This window comes from Prunus dulcis, chromosome 3 (assembly GCF_902201215.1).
Source record: "Prunus dulcis chromosome 3, ALMONDv2, whole genome shotgun sequence".
In the NCBI taxonomy this organism is placed as follows: Eukaryota; Viridiplantae; Streptophyta; class Magnoliopsida; order Rosales; family Rosaceae; genus Prunus; species Prunus dulcis.
The window spans coordinates 11717605-11731533 of NC_047652.1; the positions used below are offsets into that span (position 1 = coordinate 11717605).

Here is a 13929-nt window from a genome sequence, read left to right on the forward strand (position 1 = left end):
GATTTTATTTGTCAGGTTCTGAGTTGAAGTGGAGTGCTTATCATGGGTCTTTTTACTATTGTTTCTGTGTTCGTCCTCCTTGTTCTCTCTTGGTTTCTGCTATGATATGACTTACAGTTTGTATGGGTGTCAAATGACTATGATTTTGCTCATAGAAGGCTTCTTTTGACAATTGGGATGTTCTGCGGTCCTCTCCTGTGTGTTTACTATTTGGGGTTTACACGGTCCTCTTATGTGGGTCTACTGTGTTGGTCTCTAGTTGCGGTTCTCATCGGAGGTCTTTGTGTTAGGTTTTGTTTTTGACTTGTTTTTTTTATTGTAATGGTCCAAAGTGACCTGAATTGGACTTTCCTATTAGCCCATGACATGTGTGGTACTCTTTCTTCTCTTGGAATTTGTCCCATGAGGTTTTCCTATGAAGGTTTTAACGAGGCCACTGTATCATATCGCTCTTTGTGCGTTTGTGGTTTTATGAATGAATTTCTCTTTTTAAAAAAAAAAACTCAAGCTTTGATTTCCTTTTGAAAATCTTTCAATAACTCAAAAACATAGATGAACTAAATTTAAATTGAAACAAGTACAAACATCTCTTATAAATCGAAACAAATTGGGCAATCAATAAGTAAATTGGAGGAGTGCTTGCTAGCTACTTTTTTTTTCCCTCATTAATTTATGTCATATGTATTTCATTAATAAGTAAATATATTTATTTAATGCAAAGTACTAATATTTGTTTTCAGATAAAAAGGAGGAAAAAAAGTTCAAGAAGGAAAAAAAGTGATAGTAGCCCAACCTAGACCATCTCCATCTTCTTCAAATTTCCCAAAACAGAGCAACCACCATTGCTTCATAAGTTTGTTTAACACACCAAAAGAGAGAGGATGTACAAGTCGAAGCTGCAGGAGCTGTGCCAGCAGAGGAAATGGCGCTTGCCCGAGTACAACGCCACAAAGCTTGGCCTCGACCACAACCCTCGCTTCTCAGCCTCCGTCACCATAAACGGCGTCGCCTTCGACACGGTGCAACTCTTCAGGTCCTCCAAGGAAGCCCAAAACGACGCTGCTAGACTTGCCTTCGCTCACTTCACTGATCCGCAACCCAGACATACCAATCGCATTCCCAGCCCTTCCTCATTCCCTCAACCTTCTCTTCCCGCTTCCTCAGGTAAAAGGGTTTTAGTGTTTTAACTTTAATCTTTATGCTCTGTTTGGTTGCTTTAAGTTGTTATTTCTTATTTTTCTTGATGTTTTTCTATCTAATCCTCTGTTTGGTAGCTGATTGGAAATAAATTTCTTGTGTTTTACTCTTTTCTATTTTACTTTAATTTATAACGGATTATTTTATTTTTTATTTTTCTCCTGAGCATTGGATATTTGGGCTCTCTATTTGGATTTAATATGTATTGAATGCCGAAATTCAAAGTTGTCTTCTGTGAATGTTGACTAACTGGGTGTTAAAATTAATTAGTTACCTTGCATGAAATATCTCAAATTTATTTTTTTTGTTGTGAAAAATGGAAATTAATATTCAAACATGAGAAATTTTTTACCTCAAATTTTGAGAAAGAGTACTTGATACAGTTATGGATTCTATTAGGATGAGGACAGCGCCTAGCAGTTTTGTGTTGGAAAGGGTACCATTGTTGATTGTATAAAACACCAGTCAGTGTAGTGCAACTTGATTATAAATGGGGATTAACCCAGCTCGACTGAAAGGAGAGAGGCGTTAAGGGGGGAAACGTTCCTTATGCTTTTCTTGAAACAAGGATAAAAGGCGTTTTAACGCTAGTTTACAAAGCTTTAGGTCCCATCATACGCAACAAGTCTAAAACAACAGTTTTCCTTAAGGGAATAGAAGTGATCTCAGACTGCTAATCAATCGAGTAATATAATTGTTGCCTAAAACAACAGTTTTCCTTAAGGGAATTTAGCTGTGCTAAGTAGTATAGATGTAGATAGTATGTGTGGAGCATTAGTATGTTTCAAGTTATTAAAACTAGCCAAAAACACAAAGTTGCTTATAAACAACTTGGTTCCACACAGAACCTGTAGGAGGGTTGTGGACTATATATATAGGAAAAAAATTACTAAAATATATACAATCTTCTCACGTCTGAGCATCTGTTCATCTTGGTTGTTAAAGTCCAAGACTTCCTAGTTTAGCCTTAGATACATCCAATGGCTTTAGATGCATTGGGTTTACATGGAAGAGATATAGTTTTTGGCAGTCAGTTGATGTGCTAAATATTTTTCTTAAAACAGGTTTTGTATCAGGCAGCCATTTGATGATCCAAAGACTAAAATGGGAAATCCAGACTTTAACAAAAATATGGATGACCAGACATGAGAAGGATTGAAAACCTATAAGTGCAATGGTTATATTTGAGTAAGCTTGTGTGTCGAAACCTTTTGATATCTTATTACCATTTATAATATTGCCGCACTTTTAAGGATATTTAGTACCCTGAGTTTCTATTAGTTTATTTTGTGGATTCCTTATTGCATCTTCTGAAAGAAAAGCTTTTAATTCATATAATATCAAGTTGAAGTATTAATGACTTGGTATGACCATGAATTTTCTCTTGATGTGATCTTATAAGAATCAGTTCATGTATCTTATGGGTTGTATTATTCCAGCACTTCCTTCAACAGCGGGCACCAATTTGACTGGTACACATGACACAAAACAGACATTGCAACCAAAGATTCAAGAAACACATGAAACTTCTTACGTGCCAGTTGAGTTCAGTGGTATAGCATCAGGTGGCAATTCTCAGGCGAATGGCAGCACATCGGGTATTGAAGATGGTAATCGATTGAGAGGTTAGAAAATTTTCTTTGGACACATTCTCTTTACTATTAATGATTGTAGGAACTGAGCCCCAAAATAACAATTTTCATCTTAATAGTAGAGCTAGCTTTTTAGAAACTGTTGAAATTATACTCAGAGTTTGAAGGATGTGAGAAAAAGAAATGGCACATAAAGTATATAATGCCTTAAACTCTCTGTCTTGATGTGATCTTATAAGAATCAGTTCATGTATCTTATGGGTTGTATTATTCCAGCACTTCCTTCAACAGCGGGCACCAATTTGACTGGTACACATGACACAAAACAGACATTGCAACCAAAGATTCAAGAAACACATGAAACTTCTTACGTGCCAGTTGAGTTCAGTGGTATAGCATCAGGTGGCAATTCTCAGGCGAATGGCAGCACATTGGGTATTGAAGATGGTAATCGATTGAGAGATTAGAAAATTTTCTCTGGACACGTTCTCTTTACTATTAATGATTGGAGGAACTGAGCCCCCAAATAAAAAATTTAATCTTAATAGTAGAGCTAGCTTTTTTAGAAACTGTTGAAATTATACTCTGGGTTTGAAGGATATGTGAAAAAGAAATGGCACATAAAGTATAAAATGCCTTAAACTCTCTGTCTTAATGTGATCTTATAAGAATCAGTTCATGTATCTTATGGGTTGTATTATTCCAGCACTTCCTTCAACAGCGAGCACCAATTTGACTGGTACACATGACACAAAACAGACATTGCAACCAAAGATTCAAGAAACACATGAAACTTCTTACGTGCCAGTTGAGTTCAGTGGTATAGCATCAGGTGGCAATTCTCAGGCGAGTGGCAGCACATTGGATATTGAAGATGGTAATCGATTGAGAGGTTAGAAAATTTTCTCTAGACACATTCTCTTTACTATTAATGATTGGAGGAACTGAGCCCCCAAATAAAAATTTTCATCTTAATAGTAGAGCTAGCTTTTTTAGAAACTGTTGAAATTATACTCGGAGTTTGAAGGATATGTGAAAAAGAAATGGCACATAAAGTATATAATGCCTTAAACTCTGTGTCTTGATGTGATCTTATAAGAATCAGTTCATGTATCTTATGGGTTGTATTATTCCAGCACTTCCTTCAACAGTGGGCACCATTTTGACTGGTACACATGACACAAAACAGACATTGCAACCAAAGATTCAAGAAACACATGAAACTTCTTACGTGCCAGTTGAGTTCAGTGGTATAGCATCAGGTGGCAATTCTCAGGCGAATGGCAGCACATTGGATATTGAAGATGGTAATCGATTGAGAGGTTAGAAAATTTTCTCTGGACACATTCTCTTTACTATTAATGATTGGAGGAACTGAGCCCCCAAATAAAAAATTTCATCTTAATAGTAGAGCTATCTTTTTCAGAAACTGTTGAAATTATACTCTGGGTTTGAAGGATATGTGAAAAAGAAATGGCATTTAAAGTATTAATGCCTTAAACTCTCTATCATCTGCACATAGTTTTAACTTTTTCTTTATTATCAAAATGTTATTGAATGACAGACAACTTATAATCTTTCAATATGGGGTGTAGATATACAGCATTTGTACAAGAACCAACTGCAGACTTATGCACATAAGAGAAATCTTCTTCTACCTGTGTACAGTTGTGAGCGGGAAGGTCCGCCTCATGCCAATCATTTCAAGTGTAGGGTAACAATTGATGAACATACCTATGAGGGTCAAGAGTTTCTTCCTACAATGAAGGAAGCTGAACATGCAGTTGCAAAAGTTGCTTTGATGTCCCTGTTGCCAAATGGAATACAAGAGGTGGCCAATTTTATTTATATTCTCTGCATAATTTTCCCATTTTCTGATAGTATAGAGAATCTCTAAATATATCTCGTGTCTTTGTGGTTCTCCTTTTCCTACCCTAGGATTATATCGGTTTATACAAAAACGTTTTACAAGAATTAATCCAGAAAGAAGGTTTTTCTATGCCAGTCTATAGCACAAAGAATTCTGGCGAAGTTCATGTGCCAATTTTTGTTTCAACTGTGGAGATAGAAGGAGAAACTTTTACAGGTTCAGAAGCAAGAAGCAAGAAGCAGGCAGAGATGGGTGCAGCAAAGGTTGCTTACCATACCTTGAGAGAGCGTAAGAGTATTTTTCTTCAACTTACTAGCTCCAAATTTGTGTTAACCCTGGGGTATTTCTTTGTAATTTATTACGATGTTGTCTCTTTGGAAGTGTAAGTGCTTAAAGGAGGTTAAGTTTCTTCTATTATTTTATCCCATAAAGTTTTATTTCTTATAAAATAAAATAAAACTTAATATCATCATTTATGTAAATTTGTTTCCTCAATTCATTTGTTAGTCACAAAGTACATGCGATATATTTCCTATAGGTTTATGGAGTTCTTTCAGTTTCATGTTTATTTTCAGTAATTATTTTATAAAATAATGCCATCACATGAGTGCATAGTAAGACCTTTTTAATTCAAAAATAATATCTGATGATCTAGGGAAATAAAAACTTACACATCCTCACACTCGTTCAGGTAAGTCAAGTAAGATCCCTTTGGTCCGGCCCCCTGCTCAGAAGGGGCTAGAAATGCCAGAGATCTTATCTTCAAGCTTTCAGTCAAACCTAGCTACTGATTTACAAGAAGGCAGGCCTAACACCCCCATGATCGTAAGTCCGAGTGCGATTACTAGGGAACAGATGATGGAGAATAGTGGTATTGTTTTTCCTCCATAAGCTCTTTTGTTTTCCAAAAGCCTATTTCTATACTATCGTTGCCATAATGTCTCGTAATGTCTTTGTTGGGATCGTGTCCTTTATTGTTAAATTCTTTTAAATCCAGGCACTATATCTATATGATGATATGATGTTTAATAGAAAGATGTACAATCTATTCGAGCATATATGGTTACATCTAAGATATAAGAGGATGTCTTAAACAGATAGCTAGAGATGACATATTTTTAAACCAAGCTTTCAAATGTCTAAAGGAGCTCTGGTTATAAGGAGAATAGCAACTATTCTTTTTATCCCATAACTTGAATTTGTTTTGTGAAAATATTAATATTTACCTTTTGCTTAATTGATATATTTTTTTTGACGTTCTTTATTTGATATATTTGTTCCATATAACTTCACTCACAAAGAATGCTCTAGGCTGTCTCTCATTCATTCAAACTTTTGTGTTGGAGTTAAGAAAAGATTCAAATTAAATACAGTTTATTCAAAAACATGTGGTATACATCACTGTCAAGTATAGATGCTGAAAATATAATTCCAGAAAACTGAGTTATTGAGTGTAGATTCAAGATTTTGGGATACGTATGTATACTTTGGAACTGCTATGGCATGAAGTGCTCAGATGCAAACAAGCATCAATTGGTGAAAGCTAATAAAAGTAAAAGCCAACAGAAAAGTAAATTCCCTATGGAGTTCATAAAATGTGTTAAAATGTGTAAATTCCTTAAAAAAAGAACATGATGTACCTGGAAATTAGAATATGAAAAATAGCACTAAAGTAGAACCTTCCTCACTGCATCAGAAGCGGTATCTCAATCTCTCATTTCGATATCTGGTGATAGTATCACATTTACAACGTCTATCTCGTTTTAAATCAGTTCTGTAAGAGGTACTATTAATTAGATACAAAGTGAAGTGCCCTCTGTTGACTTTGTTGTTCAGTACTTCTCACTAAAAATTCAGTTTCTTAATATAAAGAATCATCCTTATTGTCTCCTGTTGACACAAAGATGTATATATATATAGAAGAGCCCACACCCATCACAGAAAATCATGGCATCATTTCTGCACAGGTTTAGCTCAGAATTGAAATACGTTATGAAGATTGATAAAAGTAGATGTTGATATTCGGACATCCTCCCCCTTCTTTTTTTATTACCCCATAAAAATAATACTGTATTACATAGAGCTTAATGTTTAAATCATTGGCCTTATCTTCTTTGATGGCAGTAACTGCAGAAGGGAACAGTCATCATCCTGCCACAGTATCTTCACGACCTGATGCTCTTACGACAAGCAGTGGATTCTCGTCTTCTGACGTTCTTTATGGCCGTGCACAGGAGTCAAACAGTTCTAGCCTCTCTGAGTCCCGAAATGGCTCTTCTTCAACTTTGCCTTCTGATACCTCCACTAAATTAGCTATGGACTCTACTCTTGAGCCACCAGCTAAAAGGAGCATGTATAACAAGGTTTCTGTTTATCCATACAAGTCAGATATGAAATTTCCTGAGGGAAACACTGTGCTGCCCACGAGTGATGAAAAGTGGGTTGCTTTGTCGCACACCTGAAGGAACGGATATATAGGCTTTCTCAGTTCCTAGTTTAACGGGTGATGCCTATAGTTTTACTAAGTAAATTGCTTATAATGTTGTTGCTTTGCTCACATTCATGAACTCTGCTGCGAATGGTTTGTTAATATACTTTAGCCGTTGCCTTTCTGAGTTCTATATTGATGGTGGTGCTTTGCTAGAAATTCTTCTCAGTGGAGATTTTGTATTCATTATACAGTGCTGAAGAAACCATTAAAATTTTGTTTCATTTTATACCCGGAACTGGAACTGAGGCATGTTCCTGGTTAGGTAAGTAGAATGGGTCTCCAAGACGTTGTGCCTCTATTTTGCAGTGGTTGAATGTGCTTAGGCAAAAATTGCAGAAGACTTGTTTTTATGTCCTAAAAATTTTGCCGTCTCAAGGCTCAACAAAGTGAATTATAATTTCTTTCATTCTACAGAGTTACTAGCAAGGACAGTAAAAAATAAATACAGTTTAAAGAAAGGAAACTTGCCTCCAACTCACTTAAAAGAAAATTGTCATAATGGGAAAAATTCATTATTGTAATTTGCATATGGATATGAAATCAACATTATTTTTGGTGGATTAAGTTCCTCCAACTCTCACATACAGCTTCTCCACTAATGTAATTCCTTCACTGCAAACTGCCCAAAAGTTCTCCTCATTTTGATGGAAGAACTAAACAGAGACCTCCAAGGGATTTATAACAAGAAGCAATCTCATATAAAGCTTCCTCAAGATGGATTAGTGTGATAGGCAAAAGTAGCGTGAAGCTTGTACTAGTTTGACTACGTAAAACTTAAAGTTCAATTATGGTTTTTTGGTTTTTGTTTTTGTTTTCTTTTCACGTTTGAGTTGGACAAGGTGGGCTCAGTTTTCAGGTTGAGTCTAATTGCCTTCATAAATAAGAATTTTGTTTTTCCTTTTTACCCCTCTGCTAATTATTCTACCTAGGCTTAGGCACGAGTCGGAATGGTAGATGGCTCAATCCGTTAACCGTCATCTAGGCTTAGGCACATTCATGAATTCTGTTGTGAACGGTCAGTTACCAGTAGTTCGGTTCGGGTTGGTTTGATAGACTGATGATACCATTTAAAATAAAAAAGACATACTAATTAGGTAATAAAAAATACAATTTATAACCATTTCACATAACATAAATTCTTGAACAAGTAGTCAAAAAAAAAAAAAAATTTATTTTTTTATTTTTTTATTTTTTTATTTTTTTATTTTTTTATTTTTTTATAGAACCAAATCATAACATTGCATTAAGAAGTAAGGATAACATCATCAGTAACAATGAGAGACAACCATTCAGGTCCGTCTTCCAACCAAACTATAAGGTCTGAAATAGAAAGTGCAAAACATGCAAGACTATGAGCCACACGATTACAAGTACGAGGTCGAAACTTACCAAAACAACTATGAAATGAATTAGCCAAAACCTGAATTTCATTTACTAAAATTCCATCGTAGCTTAAGTCTGCATCACACTGGAAAGCCATCTGTATTGCTGCTTGTGCATCTGACTCTAAATATATATGTTGCAACCCCAAGTCCATAGCAAGTTGAAGGCCAAATCTGATTGCAAATAATTCAGTGATGTTGGGCGTAAACATGCCACACACTGGTTTGGTTGTTGCTGCAATCAACTCTTCACAATCATCTCTAATAACAACTGCGAGTCCTCTCATACTATCATTTGTCTTTAAAGCCTCGTCCACATTAATTTTAAAAAATTGAGTAAGAGGCCTCTCCTAATTTACCACCAGATTACTACATTCTTAAATCGAGCATGAATACGTGCGATTTGCATGACAGAATTCTTTTGCCATCTCATGCATATATTGATAACTTTGCAAAGCATTGGACTTACATGTTAGATTTCTATAAGTGTCCATGATTTTTCACACAATTTGAAATATATAGAAGACACATATGGCATCATCTTTCTTGAGTACACGACTTCTGAACTCATTCAACATAGCAACAACACGAGCAAAAAGGTAGGAACGGCTTAAGGCTGCTCTCTCTCATAAACTGTTTCAGCTCTCTTTATGATGAGATTAGGGGTTAGAGAACGTGTCTGATAAGAGCAGGATCTTAAGCTTATATAGGGCTAGGTCAAGTCGTCTTTAATCATCCCCAAGAGCCGACTTGACTAACACTCTAAGCCCATCAAGCGACGGTTCACGCAAAAGGAAATAAATAGGACCCCTTTAATTGGCTTTAAAACTTTCCTTTTTTCACAGAGTTTTGGGCCTCAAGATATAACTTAATTTAAACTCTTATTAAACATGATATAACTTAGTACCTAGTGCACCGATCTAAATAGGAATATAACATTCTCCCACTAGATCAAGCACTAGAGCACTAAGCTTTTGTATTGCAAAAGTTTGATAATCTTTATTGGCCATGAGTTTAAAACAGTTAAGTTCTTCCCTTCAAACTACCATGAAAAACGATTAGACAAAACGAATTATAGACAAGCACTGCCCTCCTTTATAAAAAAACAGGCCATGAATAATCACATAATGCTATCTCAAAATAAATGAAGCACCTACAAACGCAAACCTTAACATGTAATGATCCGTAATGTGAATTTTTATGCTTTTCAGTACACATACACCTTTACGACTTAGAAAGAGTCAATCCGCAATGTTATTATAGTATCTCAAAAGAGACCACAAACTCACATACATGAACAAAATGCATAATAAGTTTAAACAGCTAAATAGTCAAAATGGTAGAAATTATTTAATAATAAAAAACTGTCAACCAAATTAACATCCTTAAATGCAAACCCCTCAATCCAGAAAACAACAAAATAAACATACTAGAAAACTATCAGAATGGGAACAATACTCCTACTAGATTGCATCATCAAAGTTAGGAAATAATCTCATGCTCTCAACATGTCTCAGAAAAGTTTCTGAAGGCAAAAACTTTGTAAATGAATCGGCAATCATATCTTGAATTTTTATACGATCAAACCTGACTAGTTTGTTTGCTACATTCTACCTCACTATTACATACTTTCTGTCAATGTGCTGAAGTTCAGATGATATCTTGTTGTTCATGCATTGAAAGACAGCCGATGTGTTGCCATTGTATATCTACACTGGTCTTGAAATCGAGTCCACCACTTTAATGTCTTCGATAAAATTCCATAGCCATACTGCATGAGAAGTGGCTTCATAGCAAGCTATGTATTCTGAAAACATAGTTGAACTCAAAACACCAGATTGTTTAGCACTCTTCCAAGCAACAACTACTCCTGCTATCTTGAAAAGAAAACCTGAAGTGGAGATGTAATCATCCTCTGCTTTTCTAATATTCACATCAGCATAACCAACAAGCTCTGAATTCTCTGTGTGTCGATAAATCAACATGTAAGCCTTTCTTCTATGTAGGTACCTTAGTATCTTCTTTCCAACTATCCAATGTTGCATTCCTGGATTTGACTGAAATCTCCCCATCTTAGTAATGCACAAGGCTATGTTTGGCCTGGTACATACTTGTCCATACATAATGCTTCCAACTAGAGAAGCATACGGCTTGTTCCTCATCTCAGCTTCTTCTTCTTTATTCTTGGGGCAATGCTCCTTCAAAAATATCCTTTAGCTGACGGAACCTTCTATTCGCAACACATATTCATGCCAAAACATTTGAGTACCCATTCAATTTATGTTTCCTGCGACAAGCCTAGTAGACCTCGAGCTATGTCTCTCTAAATTTCAATGCCTAACACAAAGGCAGCTTCTTCCAAATCCTTCATCTCAAAATTGTTTGAAAGAAGCTCCTATCCTTCAATAAATTGTGACCATTTGTAGCCAAAAGCATATCATCAACATACAATACTAGAAAAATAAATCAGCTCCCACACTTTTTCAGATAAATGCATTGATCGGCTATGTTCTCTTCAAAACAGTATGATGAGACAGTTTGATGGAATTTTAAATACCACCTCCTGCTTGCTTACTTCAGACCATACTTTGCAAACTCTTCAAGTTACCTCATAAAATTTACTTCTTCAACTTCACCATTCAGGAAGCCAATTTTTACATCCATTTGATGTAAAAGCAAGTAATAATGTGCCACCAATGCCATAATTATGAGGAAAGAATCTTTGGTGGAAACTCGAGAAAACGTCTCAATGTAGTCAATTCCCTCCCTTTGGGTGAATCCTTTTGCTACCAATCTAGCGTTAAATCTTCCAATTTTTCCATCCTTATCTTTCTTTGTTTTAAACCCCCATTTCAAGTCTACCAATTTCTGGCTCTTGTGAGGTTCAATCAATTCCCATACTTGATTATTCTTCATGCTTTTGAGTTCATTTAACATTGCTTCCCTCTATTTGTCTGCATTCTGACTCACCATAGCTTCTTTAAAACTTGTTGGACCAGCTTCATCTCCAATGTCAAAATCTACTTTTTGTAAATACACATAATCTGAATTTGTTGTAGATTTTTTTGGTCTATTACATCTCCTCGGTTGCACTTGCTCTTGTTGATTATCTGGCTTAGGATTTTTGATAGCTTATTCTTGTTGTTGTTGATCCACTGGTTCTTCAAACTGAGGAGGTTCCAACATAGGTTCACTTAAAGGAATCAAGAGTATAATGTCTTATTCATCATTCTCGATCACAACTACATCACCTTCTTCTTCAAAAATAAAATCTTCATTCCTAGTGGCATTCTCCTCATGCTCTATAAACTTTGTATAGCCAATCTCAACAATTCGGGTATCATAAATTTGGACAATAAAATATAAAACCCTTTGACCTTGCAAGAAAAACAATAAAATAGCAACTAATCATTATATGATCAATCTTCTTCAGATTCTAGCTTCAGCCTTGCAACCCCATACATGAAGATGTCTCAAGCTAGGCTTTCTAGTAGTCCAAATTTTGAAAGGTGTCTTAGGCACGGACTTGCTGGACATTCTATTAAGTATGTAGTTTGTTGTTTTGATAGTCTCTCCCTATAGATTTTCTTTTTCATTTACTTATTCAAAGGATATGAAATATAGGTGGAATGAGTTGGAATATGAAAAGAAAAAATTAACATTGGGCACATAGGGGATGGCGGCATCAATGGGTTTTTTTGTGCTTGTGTGCGTTAATGTGTGAAATGTTTATACGGTTTTGTTGGTCCTAAAATTGTAGACATGAAAATGATTTTTCCATGATTTTAGGATTTATGTGTGAATTTTGAGGTGTCAAAAATATATGAAATGTTCTATGTGTTCTTAAGAAGTTCATCTTTTATTTTTTATTTTTTTTTAAGAGATCATACATATTTGTTTCTTTAGGAGTTACTTGATGTGAATCATAGGTGTTAGTGAAAAACAAGGAATGACAAATTCCACCAAACTTTGCACCTTTGTCCCCTTTGTCTATTTTGAAGATGCCTTTTTGGTACAAAAAGATGGTACCACCTTTGTGTCCCAATTTCTTAAAAACTTCTCACCAACCAACACACACATTCCATCCATGTCGTCCCACCCTAGGGAGGACCCATTTCAGGTCTTCTTGTAATTTTCAAAAATTAAGGGTTGTTTATACAATTGTTGAAAATTAGAGTTTTGCCCAAAACTTTAATTAATTGCGGTTTTATCCCATAATTGCTTATGTGCTTGAATTAAGTGTTTTCAATGAATTCAAGTCCATATTATCTAATAACAAATTTTAGAATTTCATTCTAAGATAATTATCTAATGAGATTAAATAATTAAGAGGTTATTATGGACTTATGAACCCCAAATGCATAACACGCTATGAAATTGGCTATTATTCATTAGATGAATTGATTTATTGATTTGTAATTAAAATAGGGGTTTTCATGCCTCTTCTCTCTTAATCTCAAATTGTAATTTCTACCTCTCTAAGAATGTAACTCCCTTAAAGTCCATTGGGCTTTAAGTTTTTTATTCTCAAATAGTTTTGTAAATAGGAAGATGGAGGCTCGTTGAAGAAGAAGAAAAAGAATAATCAAGTCCAATGACTTGGATTATTCATGGGTCCAACGCCCAAACAACCATGACTTGCAAAGGACCCACTACTGTAGTGGTTTGGAGTATTTACTCCCTCAGGCAAGGTCCTGGGTTCGAGTCCTAGCATCCGTGTTGTGTGTGTGAGTTTAATATGCTATCGCCCCTTTCAATAGGAAAGGAACTCAAAAAAAAAACCATGAATATTTTAAGTAGTTAAGACACGTAATAAAATCAATCACCTTCCAAAGACCTTAGATCCGACATCTTGGTTAGATGTTAGATCGATGTAAAGTCCATAATCATCCATAAGCCTATAGAAAATTCACTACAACAAAAATCGCAATAGACGACGGTAATCCACCGTCGTGTATCCGGTTTTTCAACTGTCGTGAAATTGATCGACATCTTTTGATGCATAAAACCACAACGATAAATCCCCGTCGTCTATTATTTCTAAAGATTACGCTTTTACTCAAAATTGTCGTCTATTAGATGTAAAGACGACGGTTTTTATTAAAACCGTTGTTGTTCTGATGTAAAGAAGACAATCTTTTGTTAAAAACCATCGTTGTTTGTGGGTAAAGCCGACGATTTATAAATAACCGTCGTTATTTATGGGTAAAAACGACGTACTTTGTTAAAACCGTCGTCATTTAAATATAAAGATGTCTGTATTTTATTAAAAAGCGTCATTAATTGTACATAAGTATGACGACGGTATTGTGTTAAAAACGGTCATTGATTATATGCATAGATGATGGGATTTACATTAACACCGTCGTCTAAGTAGCTCCCATTATGTTTGAATGT

At 35.3% G+C, this 13929-nt stretch overlaps 2 protein-coding genes across 9 annotated transcripts; one reads left to right on the top strand and one right to left on the bottom strand.

The window, feature by feature from the left end:
- Positions 1–757: 757 nt before the first annotated feature.
- On the top strand, positions 758–7376 carry LOC117622523 (double-stranded RNA-binding protein 1-like). 8 transcript variants are annotated; one of them, XM_034353228.1, is made up of 9 exons: positions 758–1164; positions 2637–2807; positions 3066–3251; positions 3496–3681; positions 3926–4111; positions 4385–4620; positions 4728–4953; positions 5351–5530; positions 6784–7376. In XM_034353228.1, exons 1-9 carry the CDS (start codon positions 882–884, stop codon positions 7119–7121), a joined length of 1992 nt encoding a protein of 663 aa, XP_034209119.1. In that variant the 5' UTR covers positions 758–881; the 3' UTR covers positions 7122–7376. The 8 variants fall into 8 exon arrangements, with proteins under 8 accessions (XP_034209119.1, XP_034209114.1, XP_034209115.1 ...); XM_034353223.1 differs by having other exon boundaries at positions 759–1164; positions 2637–2822; XM_034353224.1 differs by having other exon boundaries at positions 759–1164; positions 2637–2822; positions 4728–4947.
- A 2865-nt stretch (positions 7377–10241) lies between these two features.
- On the bottom strand, positions 10242–10604 carry LOC117621752 (secreted RxLR effector protein 161-like). The gene has a single exon (XM_034352304.1). The coding sequence runs from the start codon at positions 10602–10604 to the stop codon at positions 10242–10244; it is 363 nt and encodes a 120-aa protein (XP_034208195.1).
- Between the last annotated feature and the right edge of the window lie 3325 nt (positions 10605–13929).